Source organism: Microtus oregoni, unplaced genomic scaffold (genome assembly GCF_018167655.1).
Source record: "Microtus oregoni isolate MIOR12 unplaced genomic scaffold, Mior012 000033F_ref0000390, whole genome shotgun sequence".
NCBI classification, from domain to species: Eukaryota; Metazoa; Chordata; class Mammalia; order Rodentia; family Cricetidae; genus Microtus; species Microtus oregoni.
In genome coordinates, this window is record NW_024543092.1 from 26,868,780 (window position 1) to 26,888,331 (window position 19,552).

At 36.0% G+C, this 19,552-nt stretch overlaps 3 protein-coding genes across 3 annotated transcripts; all 3 read right to left on the reverse strand.

Moving 5' to 3' along the window:
• Positions 1-395: 395 nt before the first annotated feature.
• Positions 396-1,340, reverse strand: LOC121466634 (olfactory receptor 5AL1-like). The gene has a single exon (XM_041680425.1). It carries the CDS (start codon positions 1,338-1,340, stop codon positions 396-398), a length of 945 nt encoding a protein of 314 aa, XP_041536359.1.
• Positions 1,341-5,571: 4,231 nt separating this feature from the next.
• LOC121466485 (olfactory receptor 1044) lies at positions 5,572-6,516 on the reverse strand. Its single transcript, XM_041680220.1, has one exon. It carries the CDS (start codon positions 6,514-6,516, stop codon positions 5,572-5,574), a length of 945 nt encoding a protein of 314 aa, XP_041536154.1.
• Positions 6,517-12,393: 5,877 nt separating this feature from the next.
• Positions 12,394-13,353, reverse strand: LOC121466537 (olfactory receptor 1044-like). The gene has a single exon (XM_041680291.1). It carries the CDS (start codon positions 13,351-13,353, stop codon positions 12,394-12,396), a length of 960 nt encoding a protein of 319 aa, XP_041536225.1.
• Positions 13,354-19,552: the final 6,199 nt, after the last annotated feature.

The following is a 19,552-nucleotide window of genomic DNA, read 5'->3' on the forward strand; positions in this document are numbered from 1 at the left end:
GCACTAACTATCCACTCATTTTGAAAACACCATTAGATCAAGTTGCCACCATGTTAATGACCATAATTTTAAAAAATCCTTACACCAACATGTAGACTGCAGTGTGCTACAGCATGCGGAGAGCTGAAGCATGGAGAAAGGGTGCTGGAAATGACAGGAATGCAGCACCAGCAGATATATATATATATATATATATATGTATATATATATATATATATAGTATAATATATATAATAGGTATACGAGAATAAGTATAATATATATAATAGGTATACGAGAATTCAATCCCAAGGGCAAACGTTTACCTGTATTTTCTCCTAGTGGATATCACCACTGTGATTCTAGGAAAATTTAGAGACGTTTACCTGATGTTTTATTGATTCAGTTATTTTGGATCATTTACTAATACTCAGGGGAATCTTATCTATACTTCTCTTTAATGCACTTTTCACCTCCTTATTCCTTAAACTATAAATTAATGGGTTTAGCATGGGTATTATCACTACATAAAAAACAGCAGCAAATTTGTCTGTATTTAAGGAATGGCTAGATTCAGGCTGTAAGTACATAAAAATGATTGTCCCATAGTATATAGCAATAGAAGACAAGTGAGAAGCGCAGGTGGAGAAGACTTTCCGTCTCCCGTCCCCCGAGTGCTTCTTCAGGATTGCAGACACGATGAACAGGTAGGAGATGAGGACAATGAGGAGAGAGCAGCATATGTTGAACCCAGCCATGCTCAACAACATCAGCTCCTTGACTCGAGTGCTGGAGCAAGCTAGAGCCATGAGAGGAATGTCCTCACAGAAGAACTGGTTCACGCGGTTGGAGTCGCAGAAAGACAAAAGGAAGGTCGTCACCGTCTGAATAAGTGCTGTGACAAATGCATACAGGTACGTGGTCGTGGCTATTTGAAAGCAGAGTCGCCTTGGCATGATAATCACATAGAGCAAAGGGTTGCAGATGGCCACATACCTATCATAGGCCATTACAGACAGCAGGAAGACTTCACACACAGAAAATGTGGTGAAGAAACACACCTGAGCTGCGCATCCATACAATGATATGCTTTTAATTTCACGCAAAAAATTCACCAGAGCATTTGGAGTGACACAGGACGTGTAGCAAAAATCAACAAAAGCGAGATGACTGAGGAAAAAATACATGGGGGACTGAAGCTGAGGACTGATTTGGATTAACAGAACCAGTCCTAGGTTACTCATGACACTAAACAAGTAAATGATTAGAAGGATTACAAAGAGAATGACCTCAAGCTCAGGATCTTCTGTAAGACCCAAGAGGATGAACTCTGTCACTGCTGAATGGTTGCCTTTGGCCATTCAGTCCATGCAGAATGTTTTATGGTCACAACTTCCAAATGGTACCTTCTGTGTGATCTTGATTCTGTAGGAAACAATCCAAGTTTGTATTGAGAGAAGAATGAAATTTACTATGTTCACTCAAAAGAGAACTGTGGTTTGCACTCTGTTTGTAGGCTTTTACTTGCATGGTAATTTGGACATGGTATAAATAGGAAGTCAAAGATTAGAAATTCTTCAGGGAGTAAAACATAAGCTCAAAACTACATTCTCTGCTTCATTACTGTAAATAATAATCTTTCAGTAAAGTGTACACATTAAACTGGAAAAAGCAAGCCTATGAGGAAAATATAGTTCTACAGAGGCTTGGGATAATAACTTTGTAAATACACTAAATATTTTTATGCATGAAAATACTATTAAGAAATAGGAGTGTATGTTGCCTTGAGACAAAGTATTAACCTAATATCTTTCTAGGGAATGTAGTTAGGAACAATCATAGAATTTCTTCTTTTTTATATCTAAGTGTTCTGAATTTACCTCTTCTATGTATGGTATAAATGAATTTCAAAGAACAAAGAAATATTAATAATAGTCTGAAAATCATATGCCCAATATTTATAGATGTACACACAAATATGTATGAATAGTTTTCCTATTATAGGTAAATAATATGCTTTAGTTAATTCAGTAAAATTAGTTTATCCCATACCTTTAAGCATTCAGCCTCATAAGGAACAAAATAAAATCAATATTTTTGGAGTTTTGTCCTTCTAGATTGATCTCTGATTAGTGGAAAGTTGGCAGATTAAAATTCTTCCGCTAAGCACAGTAGAGGTGGTACTGATTCCATTCGTCCTACCTCAGCATCTTCTCAGTTTTCTCATCAGCTTTCTAGTTGAGAGTTCATATAGTACTTGTACTTTCTGATATAGAATCTGCAATGCTTAGAAGGAGGGAATATGTGAACATGAAGATACTTATACCGGAAATCATAACCAATAGTGTCCCAGATGCCTGTCTATAGCTGAGGGGAAAAAGTCACTAATTTCCAGAAAGGCCTGAAGGTTGCCTTGTTTTGAAATTTTGGATTACAAAGGAAAAGATGATCAGACATGATATCCAAAGAGTGTCTAGAAGGCCCAGTCACTCTCTTGATTTAAAACCCAAAACCTTCTTGTGAATCAAATTTTATGACAAAGTGCTAGATATAATTAACATACCTTATATTAAGTAATAATTAGTTCAAAGCAGGAATAAATTCTCCTGTTAAATAGAAAGTAAAATATTTATAAATATATATAAAAATATATTAATATTTATATAAAATATATAAATGCCAAGTAATCTTAGAATACTCATATATGTTAGCCTATGATATAGGGATATGCAACATATGATTGACATTTAAAAGCTATGGCAATTGATTTTGGTGATGATTTTTTTCTTATTGTTCTATACAGTTCTTTCTGTTGAGTCGTTCAAAAGAATACCTGATTCAGCTGGGATCCAGAGTAACTGTCAAACAAATCAGTAAGGAAAGACTTTAAATCTACTTCTTCCAATTGAGCCGACCCCTCTACAGACAAAGTTGGTAACTTCACTGCATGTCTGTAAATCTTGAGATACAGAAGATGCAAGTTTATATGAAGGTTTGTTGCAGCCCTGAAGGGAATTTCAGTTGACGTAATTGTGATTTAAAAGGAAAGGAGTAGTTTTTTCAAAAGACAATTACTTGTCTTCTGAGAGTATAGTTTCTTACTAAGTATTAGATCCTTGGAGAGACTGAGAACTTAGAGACATGACACTATGTTCTTCATGATACTTCAGCTGCCCACTGCAAACTGTGTTTTCTGACTCATGAGGTTAAGAGCTATACACACTGAAACACACCACCTCTCAACAACACTTGGCTTGATTTTGTTCAGAAAGCATGATGATATGACTCAAAATTTCACTTTCTAGTATATAAATTTTCTTCAAATGGAGACAAAAGAAACTATACTTTGGCTGGATAGGAAGATATTTCCATACATTCTGTATGTGCTACCAAGAGAGGCCAGCAGTCTAAATTTTAGAAAAAAGGAGTTCACTGTTCAGTACTGTAAAAGTCAAATTTCTCTCTGTGTCTGTTTCTCTAGGCAGATGGTGAGCAGTCTTGCTGGTAGCTCATTGTAAAAGACACGTGTTGCATCAGCTTTAGTCTTGACTATGACTTCACTGTTTCTGTGATAACCAAGTTCATCTGCATGCTACTGGGACTTCCCATGCGATGAAGTGAAGTGAGTTCAGAGCTCACACTGACAAGTGTTAGTAACTAATTTACTATCTGCAGCACTCCTATGTCACTATTCATGAAACTACATTAGACTACATTTTTAAAATATTAAATACACGGTAAAACTTCACATTTTTAAAATTATTTTCTATTTTTTATTATATAATACTGACAGATACATGATGATATTTTGCAAAGTCAAACTAGATTTTGTTGTGCTATATACACCACACCTTAATAAGAAATGGCTAATTACCTGGGTATGTTTGCTTGCTACTGGCTACATGGTCTTTATTGTTTCAACTATTATGAGTACATTTGCTTAAAATATGTTGTCCTTCTCAGGGATTCTATCCTTGAATTATATTTTCCAAAAGATAAAGTGGGAATTATATAGCATATGCTAAGCAGCATATTGAAACAATTTACTTAAAGACTTACTTTGTAAACAATAATCAAGACAGCCATAATAATAGAAAGCCCTGTACAGTCATTGACACGAATGGAATTAGAATATGGTGGTCTTACCATCAATAAGAAATTTGTTAAATTCATAGAGACAAGGTAGTCTTAGAGTTTCATACTTTTTCAAGAAATTAGAAAGAGAGGAAAAATTTAAGCTATCGCTTTTTATGTGGATCATTACTAATGTAGAGTAAGAGTACTAACGGGGGAGGAATAATTGAGCATTTCTCTGAGTTCTTCCTCTGACATATAAACATTTATAGTCATGGAGAGAAGAACAGGAAGAGAAAAGTGATCTGATCAGGGAAATGGGAAAGGGGCAGGCTCTTTACAAACAGGAAAGGAACTGGGTGCAGAATATGCTGGAAGGAGGATAGAGGGAAAGTAAGTTATCAGACGGGAAATAAGAAAAATGGGATCTCTTTAGGTATGGTTGCAGAGTTAATAATGAAGAAGGCAGACATACAGAAGAAGGGGGAATCATAACATTAACTGTTTGGCTAAAACATTATACATGTTATTCTGTACACACACATAAATATAATTTTAATAAAATTTTCTCAACTGGGCTGAAAGTGCTTCCTCCAAGAGCCAAAGATCACTTGAGGAAGTCTTCAGTGATAAACATGGGAAATCTTCTTTTAGTTATTGGCCAGGGCTGTCCATTAGACTCCTGAAACATGCAGCCTATGTCTGTTGCCCTTGGGTGCCCCCAAGAGGTGAAATGTAACTCTCTATTGCTGGTGACACTATGCACTTCAGAACCTAAGAACTTTTGTTTTGCATATAATATCCACTTATGTGTCAATACATATCCAGCTATGATGCCTATTAACCACGATAATGCCAAACCTGACGTGGCAAACCTAAGGGGGCAATGATGGATTCCAGTCCCAATAAATACATCTACAAAACACTCCTGTACCTAATCCTCAGGGAACCCTGGGAAAGGTGGGAAGAGGGTGCAGAAACAATATAAGAGCCAGTGGACCCAGGAGACTACTGTGAGATTGTGTCTTCCAGTAAAATCAGAAGCTACACACATAGTTCCAAGGATATATGAAAGGAATATATTTTGGATAAAGGAAATGGAAGGAAAAATATTGTAATTATACTACAATCTTAAAATTATTATTAAAAAACAAAAAAGAACAGGTTGTAATTTTTTCAGTTGGAATTTGATATAAATTCTTATCACCCTAGTTCCAGGACAAGAACCAAAAGCTACAGAGAAACCCTGTCTCGAAAATCAAAAAAAAAAAATTCTTTTCACCATATAATTTTTGTTGTACATTTCCCATTTCAGAAATGAAAGAATGGCTTCCAAATTATTGCATCTTGTTTTATATATGAAATTACATTCTGTATTGAAAATTTCTCTATAGAGGAAAGACAGTTTCTATATATTCATATAATGTATTGAAAAAGTAGACATGTTAATAGTATTTTATTAGAATAAGAGGAAACACACATAGACCATTATTATTTATTCAAGTCATTTTCTTAATTTCATGACATAAGGCTTTGGTTCCTAAAGATAATTAATTTCTTCATGGCATCCTTCACTTCCTTATTCCTTAAGCTGTAGATCAAAGGGTTCAACATAGGGATGATCACTGTATAGAAGACAGAAGCCATTTTGTCTGTGTCTAGAGAGTGGTTAGAACTGGGCTGCAAGTACATAAAGATGAGGGTTCCATAAAAAATGGTTACTGCCAACATGTGGGAACCACATGTGGAGAAAGCCTTGCGTCTTCCCTCAGCTGAGCGCATCCTCAGGATGGCAGAAATAATGAACGTATAGGAAATAAATACAATGAGCAGAGAGGATATGAACATGATGCCAGCACAGGCAAAGATCCATAGCTGTTTAGAGTGAGTGTCTGAACAAGTTAGCCTGAGGAGAGGCATGTCATCACAGTAGAAGTGATTGATGATATTGGAATGGCAATAGCAGAGGCGAAAGGTGAGGATGGCGTGAAACAGAGCTACCAGGAAGCTGTAGCCATAGGGTGCAGCTACAAGCTGAAGGCAAATCCCTGGGGACATTAGGACCATATAGAGTAGAGGGTTACAAATGGCCACATACCTGTCATAGGCCATGGAAGCCAATATCAGACACTCAGCTGTCATGAAGGCTAGGAAACAGCCTAACTGTGCAGCACATGCATTGAAGGATATCACATTTTTTTGATACAAGAAATTCCCAAGCATCTTGGGTGTAATGACAGAGGAGTAGCAGAAATCAACAAAAGCCAAGTTGCTGAGGAAGAAGTACATGGGTGTGTTGAGTCTTGAATCTGTTTTAATGACTAGAATCAAACCCAGGTTGCCAACTGTCGTGAAAAGATAGATGGCTAAGAATACCACAAAGAGGGGCATCTTTAGCTCTTGGCGATCTGTAAGGCCCACAAGAATGAACTCTGTCACCTGGGTGCAGTTTATCTGAGTCATGAGTCTTCACAAAATCTGTGTGCAAATCAATAGAAAAAAGGTGACCAACATTTTGACAAGAATATCTTCTCTTAATGTAGTGAAACACCATTGTATTGTTAACATGAAAGTAATAGCTGAATTGGAAAATGATTAAACCTTTTGGAGTCAGAGCGAGATGATTACAAGGAGGTATTTTCTTAGAGATATTTCTCTCTGTCTAAATTTTAAATAAGATAATAGCCAGTCTACTACTTCAATCTTTTCCTGAAGTTGCTACTTATTATTTAAAACTCAACTTTAATTCTTTGAATATGTAAAACAAATCAGAAGATGTTGACATTGGTAAAATAAAAAATGAATGTATCCTAATGGAATCACCATTTCTATATAAAATAAACTACATTTTGCTCCCATAAAAAGCACACGAAATTCTCTTCTTACCTCTATATCTAGTATAAACTCTACAGAAATCATCATAGTTTATTACATGATGGGAGTCAAAATGACTCCATGTTTTCTTAAAATGACAAAGGGAGCTTTAGTTGATTGTCCAAAAACAGACTTGGCAAGCCTAGCTTAGGCTTGGAGTCACTTCCTGGAAGGACTAAGAACTGTACTCTCTGAGAAATTGATTCTTTCCCTTGGGTTGTGGTTAACAGTCCTAAGGTGATTGTGTCTGAAGTATCCTCTCTTCTCTTTGACAACTTATCTAAATTAGCTCTCTGTTGACCTTGGCCCATTCCTCCCTCTGCAGATAGTACACAGGCTGCTGGACTGGGACTGATGGAGCATGTGATCAAACCGGACTCTCTGAATGTGCTGGACAAGGAGGGCTGACTGAGAAGCCAAGGACAACGGCACTGGGTTTTGATCCTATAGCATGTACTGGCTTTGTGGGAGCCTAGTCTGTTTGGATGCTTACCTTCCTAGACCTGGATGGTAGGGGGAGAACCTTGGACTTCCCACAGGGCAGGGAACCCTGACTGCTCTTTGGACTGGAGTAGGAGGGGAAGGGGGATGGGGGGAGGGGGAGAGAAATGGGAGGAGGGGAGGAGTTGGAAATTTTTAAGTAAAAATAAATAAATAAAAATAAATAATAAAAAATATTCTGTCAGATACTTTAGGTCTTAGCCAAATTAAGTTGCCCCAATATTGCAAATGAGACTTTTCATGATTGCCTGGCTAGCTCAGTCTGTAGAGCATGAGACTCTTAATCTCAGAGTTGTGGATTCAAGCCCCATATTGGGCACCAAAATGTAGGTAAGTTATTTGATTGGGGATAAAACTCACAGTAAGGGAAGAGATCCATGGTCCTCTCTGGGTGCTGGAAGCTAGGAACCAAATTCAATTAAAAAAGGGGTCATGCATGGTTTTGGTCTGTGCTTACAGTATCTCAGACCACACCCAAATAGGCCAGTAGGAGTTCCCACAACATAGAAATGGTCATCAATCTTCAATTTAAAAAACATTTCCAAATAAAAAAAATATATACTTTAGCTTGTATATCTGCTTGACGCTGACATGAGGTTTATAATCTGGGCAGTGGTGGTGCATGCCTTTAATCCCAGCACTCAGGAGACAGAGGCAGGCAGATCTCTGTTGTTTTTAGGCCAGCCTGGTCAACAAGGTGAGTTACAGGACAGCCAATGCTACACAGAGAAACCCTATCTTGAAAAACCAAAAAAAAAAAAAAAAAAAAAAGAGAGAGAGAGAGAGAGAGAGAAAAAACAGAACAAAAACCAAACCAAACAAAACAAAAAGCTGTCACAGAATGTGAAAATATTCAGTTATACCTCATATATAGAGATGCGACTGTCTAAATCTTGAAAGATTACTGACTCTTGTTTTTCTTTGCTAAACATATTTCAAGAAAAGCACAGCATATTCACGTTCTCATAGAATTTCATTGGGTATGTTAAGCTCTTCTCATTTTTCCACCCAAGGTCTGTCATTCTTGCTATCAACTGTAGGAACACAAACATGCATGGCTTCCCTTTAACCATTTTCTGGTTTCTTGGGATAATTTATTTTACTGCTTTTCTGAAATAGTGTTTCATGATTCCTTATACCCAGAATTTCCACCAACTGTTTTGCACTTATAGTCCTGTGCAAAAAAATATGCATGCACATATACTTACAAAATTTTATATGCATTTGCTTGAACATCATGCATCTTTTAGTACTAAATCAAAGTCATGAGAAACTCTATCCTCCTCAGAGAAAGTGTTACAAATGACTTGTCTTTTCCTAGCATTTATACAACACAAATGTTGAGTACTTACTCAGAAAATGCATATAAGTTAGACAAATCTCTGATCTTGTCTACACCAGTGGACGTTCTTGGTACTCTAAGTCTGTCACACAATAGATAGTTCATTTTTTGAATTACTTAGCATGTTTTTAGAACTATAATATTATATCATTTCTCATTTCCATTTTGTCTGTGTAATACCTCCTATATAACTCTGCTTGCTCTTGTTCAAATTCATGGCCTCTCTTTTCATTAATTACTTTTTTATATACATATAATTATACATTTATATTCCAAAATACACAAAACAACCTCCTTAGTTTGCATAATGTGATTTATACATATATTTTCATGGCTGACTGTTTAGTATTGGACAACCAATTTGTGTCACATTTCCTGGGAAGACTATGTTTCCCACTGTCAAAATTATTTATGCTTCTTTACTTTTATTTTTTGTGGACTGAGGCCTTGGTGACTTTCCTTTGTCTGCACTGATGTATTTTTTTTATCATTATAGGTATCAAAAGACAGAATTTCAAAACCTCAAGAAGTGAGGCTTTGACATAGGTTAGAATCTTTCCTTTGGGTGTCTAGTCTTTTCAAAATAACTTAATGGATTTTAGACTTTTCAAATACTTCTCCACCAAAATCTAATTATATATTCTATATACTATGAAGTATATTAAAGTAAATTAAAATAATACAAGAATAAACTATTTTGCTTTATTTCAGAAAATGTTACCTAAAATTTTTCAGTCTAAAGATCTTTATGGTCTTCAATTTTAAAATACATATTTGTCACTAATGTCAAAACCTGTTTACTGAACTTACTTGGAAAACCTGAGTTCTATTTCTTCTGCACGTAATGCTTGAACAGCAACAAACTATGGACTTTTATCAGTGAAACTATCCCAAAGGATCTACTTAAGAGAATTATGTAAGAAGAATTAGTCAAAAAATTATAGTCTATGTCTTTGGGGCATAGATACCTCAAATCAGGTGAGAGATAATTAATATAATTTTTTGGTTTGCAGAAACCACAGATCTTAAACTCTGCTTTTTCATATCTTTGCCTTAATATGCTGTTTTGGGGACTGTCATTTTTTTCTGATTTTCATTATTTATATTATTTCTGCTTGGTTTTAGGTTTTTCTTTTACATTTGATTTCGATTTGGGGGAAGGTTGCACGGGCAGTAGGCAGATACGAGGAGACGGGGAGAAAAGTGAGATTGGAATGTGTAATGTGGAATCCACATAGAACCAGTAATAGTTAAAAAAAAAGAAACATTCCATATAAAGTAATGCACAATAAAATAGTTATGTAGAACAACAACTACAAAAGAGCTGCCATGTGATAATTCTTAAAATTTGCATATATTTGGAAGAACTAAGTTGCAAAAATCTACTTTAGAGGACCATAAAATATAATGCTATGTTTATTTGCTGTTTTGAAATACTCAAAAAGTATGTGTTTCTTCTTCTAGGCTGTTGGTTTCTGATACTGATTTAGTCACTAAACTATATGATCTAAAATGCATCATTGTTTTTTATTTTAATAACGTTTTTTCATTTATTTTACAAAGCAACCAGAGTCTTCTCAGTCCTTTCCTTTTGTCCCCTCCCCTTTGCCATCTACCTGTCTACCTACCCACTCCTCCTCCATTTCCATTCAAAAAGAGACAGGTTTCCCATGGGTTTGCACAAAGCTTGGCATATCAAGTTGAGGCAGTACCAAGCTCCTCCCCTTATCTTGAAGCAGGGCCAGTTAATCTAGTATGGCTAACAGGTTACCAAAAATAACCTAAGTGCCAGGGAAAGGTCCTGTTCTTACTGTTAGATGCCTTACTAAGAGACCAAGCTACAAGGTTGTTACACACATGCAGAGGGACTAGGTTGGTCCCATTTGTTGCGACCATTTGAAGTCCTGGCTTTCAGCTGCTCTTCCCTGCAAGAGCCTTCTCTGATTAGAGTTACTAAAAGCTGTGCCTTGCCTTGAGGATCAGGGGATAAGGTCTTCACCTGTTGGCCCACTTGATTGTTGGGTATATAAGACTCCATGGTGCTATTGAATAAAGGGCTTCTTACCAGTGATTAGAGGACCGTGTTTCTGTCTGTCTGTCTCTGTGTGTGTTTCTGTATTTCAACCTCCAGGCCCTTGCCCGAAGCTTGAGAACTGTATTGTAGCACACAGTGCCCAGACGGGGGCAGAGTGTGCAGCACCCATTCAGGCTCCCTGATAGTCTTTTTGATTGTTTCATTGGCCTTCTCTTGGAGACACCATGGAAAGAATATGATTTTAATATATTAGGGACAATGATCCTCCAATGGACTGATTTTTTTCTCCCAAAGATCGTGTGTTGAACCTTAACCCCCTAAAAATAATCTTTTAAGATGGTACCTGTGAGATGCAATTAGAGTTAGAAGACATCATGGAGGTGGGAGCTTTGTGATGACATGATTGCCTTCTGAGAAAAGACAGACCAGAGAATGCATTTTTAATCAATCTGTCTACCTTTATCTCCCCTACTCCCCTACTACCTCCTAACATATAGGCAAAAACCACAAGCTGGGTTCATTAAGGGTCAAGGAAGTTGGTCTTGCAGGGTATGGACCACTTCTCCATAGCTGCTAGGAAAGTCTTGGGACATCTTTAGTTTTTACTTGAACCCAGTGTCCTAACCAGCGGTTAATCTTGCAAAGTTCTTAAATTTTTCCATGTCCTTAAAAGACAAACTCCGAAACACCACTGCTCTCATTTTCTGTTGGCCATATATGTCTGGGAATGTGGTCTGTCCCTATGAGTGGTTTGTTTTCCCAGTGAGACTCCCTTGGAGAAAACTAATTTATCATTTGCAAGTGGTTATCATTTGGAAATAGTTTAGGATTAGGGATATTGACATGTGTTCACTATTTCTTCTAGCTCTAGGACCCTATCTGGTGCACACCCATGCAGGCCCTATGCACACTGCTTCTGTATCTGTGAGTTGATATGTGCGCCAGCTCTCTTGTGTCAAGAAAAGCTTGTTTACTTGGTATTCTCCACCTCCTCTGGTTATTACAGACTTCCTGCCTCCTCTTTTTTTGTGATTTCCTGTGTCCTGAAGGAAGGAGTTTGATAGAGACATTATTTTTATTTTTACTTTTAATTTAGTTTATTTTATTAAATAACTCTTTTCCTTTACTTCACAGGTTTATTACAGCTTCTGGTTTTGCATTTTTATGGGATTTCTGAGCCTACAGGAATAAATGAGTCTTTGCATCTGTTTCTGTTTCTTGTGCATTTTCTAGTGCTTTTCCCCTTAGGTTTGTCTGTTTGTCCTAGTCCAATTGGTTTGTTTTTGTTTTACATTATTAGATTTTATTATTATCCCTTTATTGTCATTTTTTTTAATGGGGGACAGAAAGCAGGTGAATTCACATTGAAGAAGAACTGGAAGAATTTGAGAGAAGAGAAACTGTAATTAGAATATATTATATGAAAAGTAATCTAATTCAATAAAATAAAAATAATAAAAAGAAAAATGACACAGAAATGTTTGATTTAATAATATTTCTGTTGAACACCAATTAATTTTAAGATATTAAACTCATTTTACTAATATTGGGGGGGGAGACCAAGAGTGAAAATCTATGTTTATTGAAATTATTTTCTTAGCTCTTTAAACACCGAAGTCTGGTTTCTACCATCTATGACTTTCTTCAGGGCATCTTTCACATCCTTGTTCCTAAGGCTGTAGATCAAGGGGTTTAGCATGGGAATGATCACTGTGTAGAAGACAGAGGCCATCTTATCTGTATCAAGGGAGTGGTCAGAACTTGGCTGTAAGTACATAAAGATAAGAGTTCCATAGAAGATGCTCACGGCCATCATATGGGAGCTACAGGTAGAAAAGGCTTTGCGTCTTCCTGCAGCTGAGCGCATCCTAACAATGGCAGAGATAATGAACATGTAGGAAACAGAAACAATCAGAACAGAAGAAATGAATGTGATTCCAGCACAGGCCAAAATAGACAGCTGTTTGTACTGAGTGTCTGAGCAAGCAAGCCTGAGAAGGGGCATATCATCACAGTAGAAGTGATTGATGATATTGGAATGGCAATAGCACAGGTGGAAAGTGAGAAGAGTGTGAATCAATGCCATCAGGAAGCTATAGGTATAGGGTGCAACTACAAGCTGGATGCAGATTCTGGGGGACATTGTGACCATATACAGTAGAGGATTACAGATGGCTGCGTATCTATCATACGCCATGGAAGCCAATAACAAGCACTCCGATACCATGAATGTGAGAAAGCAGCCTAACTGGGCAGCACATGCATTGAAGGATATGAAATTTTTGCTATATAGGAAATTCCCAAGCATCTTGGGTGTAATGACAGAGGAATAGCAGAAATCAACAAAAGCCAAGTTGCTGAGGAAGAAGTACATGGGCGTGTTGAGTCTTGCATCTGTTCTAATGACCAGGATCAGCCCCAGGTTACCTATGGCTGTGAAAAGATAGATGGACAAGAATACCACAAAGAGGGGCGTGTTCAACTCCTGGTGATTTGTGAGGCCCACAAGAATGAACTGTGTGACTTGGGTGCAGTTTTTCTGAGCCATGAGTCTTCAGAACACCTGTAGGAATAGAGAAAAATCCAAATGATACATTTCCAGTTTACATAACTCAAGAGATACTTAGTACTTTATGATCTCCTAAAAAGATATTTGTCATTGTTTCTCTACTAGTGTAGGGATTGCCATAGCACAGCAATGCTGAATATGGGGCAGGTAACAGAAAGAATTATGAGCAATTGATTCATGCTATTGAAGGGGCTTCATTTTCTTCAGTGGTATTGCCAGAGATAAATTCCTGTTCCTTCAGTGAAGAACTTCCCACCCAGTCTCACACAAGTAACTCTAATTTTTCTCAATTAACCACACATAAAAAGAAGATAAGAATGAGAAAGGGGACATGTAAAGAAGGGTGGCAGTGAAATGGGGATGATAGAAGGGTAGGGGTAGGGAGAGAATTAGTACAACTTATATATGGTGGTCCATGACTTTAATCCCAGAACTCAGAAGGTGGAGACAGGAGGATCTCTGAGTTCAGGGCCAACCTGTCCTAAATAGTGAAACACAAAGATATCCTATCCTAAAAATATAAAACAAAACAAAACGTATAAAGCCAACAGGCAAGAAAATAGAAAAATAAAAGAGAAATTTAGGTAGGAAGAATATTTTTCTTCATTTATTACAAATCCATCAATTTATATAAAGACTGACGAGTGAAAAGAGTCTACATTAGTCCACTTTTGGTTGGTTCAAATGTTTTGCTCAGTACATTCTTGTAGCTATTTTCTGATTTGTTATAATGTCTAAGCCATGACTTACAAATATATTTACAAAGTATACTATATCTTCTGCAGTTGCAACACTATTAGAATTTCCTCTTGTTGCTGTGGTCGAACATATATATGTTCAAACACACACATGTAAAAGTAGAAAAGAGAACCATCTGGTAAGAGAAATGGGACAAGAGAAACAAGTGATAAATATGGATGGACATGTTCAGAACATGCTACACTGTAATAGATCTGTTATTAGGAAAAACATCCATTGTCTTATAAATATATTCTAATATGTAATTTTAAACTACTTATCGTTTTATGTTTTCCCTTGTTTATACTAGTAATTAATTTTATATAAGTAGTCTAACTTATAGTATTATCTTAAATATATCTTCATAATTCAAAAAATGAAAACATCTAACATTGTGGAACACACAGCAAGGTTTTTATATATATCATTTCATTTTACTGAGTCTTAATGTAAGTATCCTATTTTATGGGTATTTTAAAAATGAAAGCTCCAAGATAAAATAAAATCAAGTGAAGCAACATAAAACAATTGTTTTGAGAACCCTTATGTTTTAAAATTACTTCTTATTCAAAAATCACACTTTAGCCTGGCATCATAAACCTTGATGATCTAATATCATCTCTAAAGTCTGAGAAAGAGAATGGTTAAGAAAAGGACTATTCTTGTATCCATATAGTATTATCTGGAGTAGCATTGATAGTTGTTTTCCAAGAAATCTGGACATTGTCTTACAGATCAATTTACAAGTGAGGTCCTTTTTCATGATTTTTCATGTCTTATTCTAAAAAGCATGTTTGAGATGTGCTGTGAACTTATTGTTTTCTTGTTGAAGTTGAAGCTTAAAATCTTTGTTTTTCTATCATTATTGTCTAATTTTCTTAATTAAAATTTTACATATCTAAATAATATCACACATTCTTTTTCTTTTACCTTTTTGACATTTTTATCCACTATACTTCCTTTCTCTATTAATTTTATATCTAAAAATAAAATTTTTCTTATGTAACCTACAAATTGTTTTACTCTTCCTAAAATTGCACTAAAATATATAAGTAAAATAAGCCTTTATTTCTTTAAGAGTCCACAAATACTTTTATGTGGTAACAGCTATTGTTCAACTCATTAGAATATATACTCATTATTTTAAAACAGTCTGTGTTATTGAGAAATTCATGTCATTGATAAGGTTTCTATTATTATGATAAAATACCATAGCTAAAAGCAACTTGGGAGGAGAGGGTTTGCTTTATCCTTTGTGTCCAGACCACAGTCCATCATGATTAAAAAACAAGGGGAGGAATCTAGAGGCTGGAAGTGGAAAAAACAAACATGGGGGATGTCTGCATATTGGTGTGAATCTCTTGGCTTGTTCAGCCTACACTGTTATACCATCCAATGCAACCTGCCTAGAAATAGTACCACCCATAGAAGGATGGTCCCTCCCTCCCTTGTCAGTCATCCATCAAAGAGTATAGTGATAACAATAATAACTAATAATAATACAAGCTTGTCTACAGGTCAATCTTATGAAGCCATTGATTCAATAATATTCCTTCTTCCTAGTTGATTCTAATTTGTATCGTTGTGTAACAGCTAGCAAGCGCATGTAGCAATTAATAACTTTCGAAAACTGAATTACTTCAATTTCTCTTTCTTTACTAAATAAACTAGTATTTAGTTCGCATCTTGAGACCCTAACACTGATTAGAACCAACTGAGTTCTGCTTTCCAGTAAGAGCAGCATTGACACTCTTAGCAGTCTCTAGGGACACATTTTCTGAATCTCTACTCCATGCTAAGAAAGCAATTTTGAACCACAAGGCAACAGATAGCACACAAAAATAAAGGTAAAATGAAAATACATTTTTGTTAGTCTTCTTAATATCAATTCATTTTGTGAAAAATTAATGACATAAGTACTGATACAAGATGCTGTAGGATGATTAACTATAACTAAAATAATAATGTTCTCATTTTCTGGATTTGTGAGCTGTTTTCTGTTCTAGTATATGATTCTGTTTTAATCCAAATACCGCCCAACAATTGAATTCATGATACACTTTCAGATATAAACAAATTTTCAATTGTATACTCTGGCCTACATTCATCATGTGACTTTAGCTAATACACGGGTTAAGCAGCTTGTCTGCAAAGAGGTCTGAGTTCTTTCACCCTGCTCTATAACCATAATCCTAAACACTCTGTGATTCATATTTTCCTTGACAATGTATGTAATTACAGTACTCATATGTACCCTTTAATTTTCTAAAAGAATGTGACTTTTTTTGTACTGTGCACTTGGATATTTTTATATTTCTCAATTCATTCAGTTTCACTAACACTAACTGTATCTACTGATCCAGTTTATGGATTCAGACCTTAATTCGATTCTTTTTTGTTTGTTAATATGAACATTAACTTTCTCTCAAACATTTTCTTATACTTTTGTTCTTATGCAGTTCTTTTCTCTACCAAAATACATGAGCATTTAAAGAACAATAGTATTTAACATCATCAATATTGAAATATACCTCAGACTAATATATCTGGATTTTCCCTCTCAGGTTGAATACCTACTTTATAGTTTTCCATGAAACCCCATTGACCTGTCTCATCTCTATTTTCTACCCTCTCATTTTTTTCCCACACTTTTTTCTCTGTTCAACTTTAGACACTTTATATTTGATAGCAACGTCATTTTCATTAATTTCTTAATTTGACAATTTTTAGATAATAGAACAGGAAGAAAATAAAATAAAATTTACTAAGAATATTTGAATAGTTCTTCCCTGTACTTTGAAGGCATATTCTTTTCTTTGCAGGGTATATCTAGGGGCATATCAGTGATACTTGCCTAATGTTGCCATTAACTTTCTATAAAAATCTGTAGGTACTGAAAGGATAAAAGATAATATGTGCATGGATTATATTCTGATCAAACATGAACTTGGTTTTTCCCTAAGCATGTAGTTTATAAACTAGATTATTTATTTGATGCATATACACTTAAAATGTCTCTTATTATAACTTGTAGCCATATATAAAAGGTTAAACAAACCAGAGAACATACTCCTGACATTATCTAACAAAGTGAGTCTCAGTTATATTCCAAACCACCTTACCGTATTGTAGTTAAGATTCACCTTGAAACACTACAGTAGTGTTCTAAGTCAGAGAGATTCTCTTTCAACCTACCCAGACAGGATGTTCTTCTTTGTCTCCTCATAATGTGTGCAAAGAGAAGCTGGCTGCAAGACTTTGTTCGTGTCTCTGTCCCACAGGCTCCTACTCCAGAGAATAAGAAAATGAGGTTAGCAGAAAAATGAGAATCTATACTCCTGTGGGAGACATATTCAAAGAACTCCCTGTCTCTGAAGAGTAAATCAGTAATATCTAATGTCGTGTTCTTATAAGGGATAACTTTTTATGGAGTAGAAAATGTCATTTTCATTGCCATTTTATCATTTTAATAAATAATCATTTATAATTTATGTAACCAATTATTAATATATTATCATTTTATTATTAGTTTTTAATTATTTCCCCCAGCCAATCACAGTCCTCTCCCTCCTTTCTCCCTCCCCAGTCCTTCCCCCAACCTCCCGCCCTTCACTTTCCCTTCCCCTCTACCCCCAGTTCCTGCCTACCCGGGGCATTCATTCACTCCTCTTTCTTTCTCTTTAAAAAGAGCAGGCCTCCATATATCACCCAGCCATGGCAATAAAGTTGCGGTAAAACCTTCAGAATAGAAAATCCAGAGGGCTGTAATGTCTCCTTGCTAGTTAAAGCATCTGCAATCACTATTTGTACTTGATGAAGTTATGTAACAAAGCATACAACTGAAATTCAATCTCAACTAAAAAAGCTGTTATAGTTGTTCACAGTATTAAACAGACTAAGAATACTAACAGCTTCTTGGCCATGATGGGGCATGCCTTTAACCCCAGTAATCGGGAGGCAGAGGCTGGTGGATCTCTGTGAGTTTGAGGCCACCCTGGTCTACAGAGCCAGTTGTAGGAAGTCAGGGCTATGCCTGGAAGGGGAATGGGGAGGGTCATGGTTCACCTGTCTAAACTGGAGTCTAAAAGAAAACATTGTAGGGTTTTGATAGAAAATACTTTACTAACTTGCTTTTATTTTCTAGTTTCATCTGCTCCCATTATCCACACACTGTTCCCTATAAAGCCATTCGAAAAAAAAAGAAAACGTGAAAAGGTATTATTGACTCCACAAAACCTTGATTTACAGAGAAGAAACACCACTAGTCTGTGGTGTTCATCCCAATACAAAATGAAACTCAGGACACAATGACCTGTAGAGATTATAGTGCTGTGCCTAGGATCACTGAAGGAAACAAGGTCATTTATACGATCTTCATTACCAGCAAATAGGAAAGCATGACATAAAAATCTTTGCTCTTGTTATTGGCCTTTCTGGGTCTGAGTTGTCTTTCTGGGTCTGGATTGCCTCACTCAATATGATGTTCCATTTGCCTGCTTCATTCAAGATGTCATTTTTTTTTCGCTGTGTAGAACTCCATCATGTAAATGTATCACATTTTCCTTATCCTTTCTTCAGCTGAGGGGCTTTTAGGTTGTTTCTAGGTTCTGGCTATGACAAACAATGCTGCTCTGAACATAACTGTGCACATGTCCTTGTGGTATGATTGAGCATCCTTTGGATATATACCCAAAAGTGATACTACTGGATCTTGAGGAAGGTTGTTTCCTAATTTTTTGAGAAATCACTATACTTATATCCAATCGGGCTGTACCAGCTTGCATTTCCACCAGCAAAGCAGGAGTGTTCACTTTACCCTACAACCTTTCCAGCATAAGTTGTCATCAGTGTTTCTGATCTTGACCATTCTTACAGGTGTAAGATAATCTCACAGTTGTTTTGATTTACATTTCTCTGATGGCTAAGGATATTGAGCATTTCTTTAAGTGTCTCAGATTCTGTGTTTAGGACTGTATTCCATTTTTTTTTATTGGATCGTTTGTTCTTTTGATTGGTTGATAGACACTGGAATTTCATTCTTTTCTCGTTTTGTGCACCTGGTATTCCATTTTCTAGGAACACTCCTTCTCCATATTCTTAAACCCTGCTAATTTTCTCATGTCATCTTGCATATTTTTTCATTAATCATTACACCACAGCAGAAGTTTCAGAAAGAATGGAGAGGACCCTGTCACTGAAGAATGGCCTGCTTGATCATGTCACTTTCATTTATGATTTTATCATAAGAACCTAAAATAATACTTTGTACACAGTAAATACTGGAGTATTTCTGAAATAGCTAAGAGTAAAATAGCCTACAGGATACTTCCCTTTTAATGACGATTTTGTCTTTGAAAACATATTTATTTATGTTTTCAAGTGTTTTGCCCACATGTAAATATGTGTACCATGTCTGTTCAATACCCACAGGTTTCAGAAG

Bases quoted from the DNA above. Each gene is read 5' to 3' on its own strand.
- LOC121466485 (XM_041680220.1), bottom strand. From the start codon at position 6,516: ATGACTCAGATAAACTGCACCCAGGTGACAGAGTTCATTCTTGTGGGC.
- LOC121466634 (XM_041680425.1), bottom strand. From the start codon at position 1,340: ATGGCCAAAGGCAACCATTCAGCAGTGACAGAGTTCATCCTCTTGGGT.
- LOC121466537 (XM_041680291.1), bottom strand. From the start codon at position 13,353: ATGGCTCAGAAAAACTGCACCCAAGTCACACAGTTCATTCTTGTGGGC.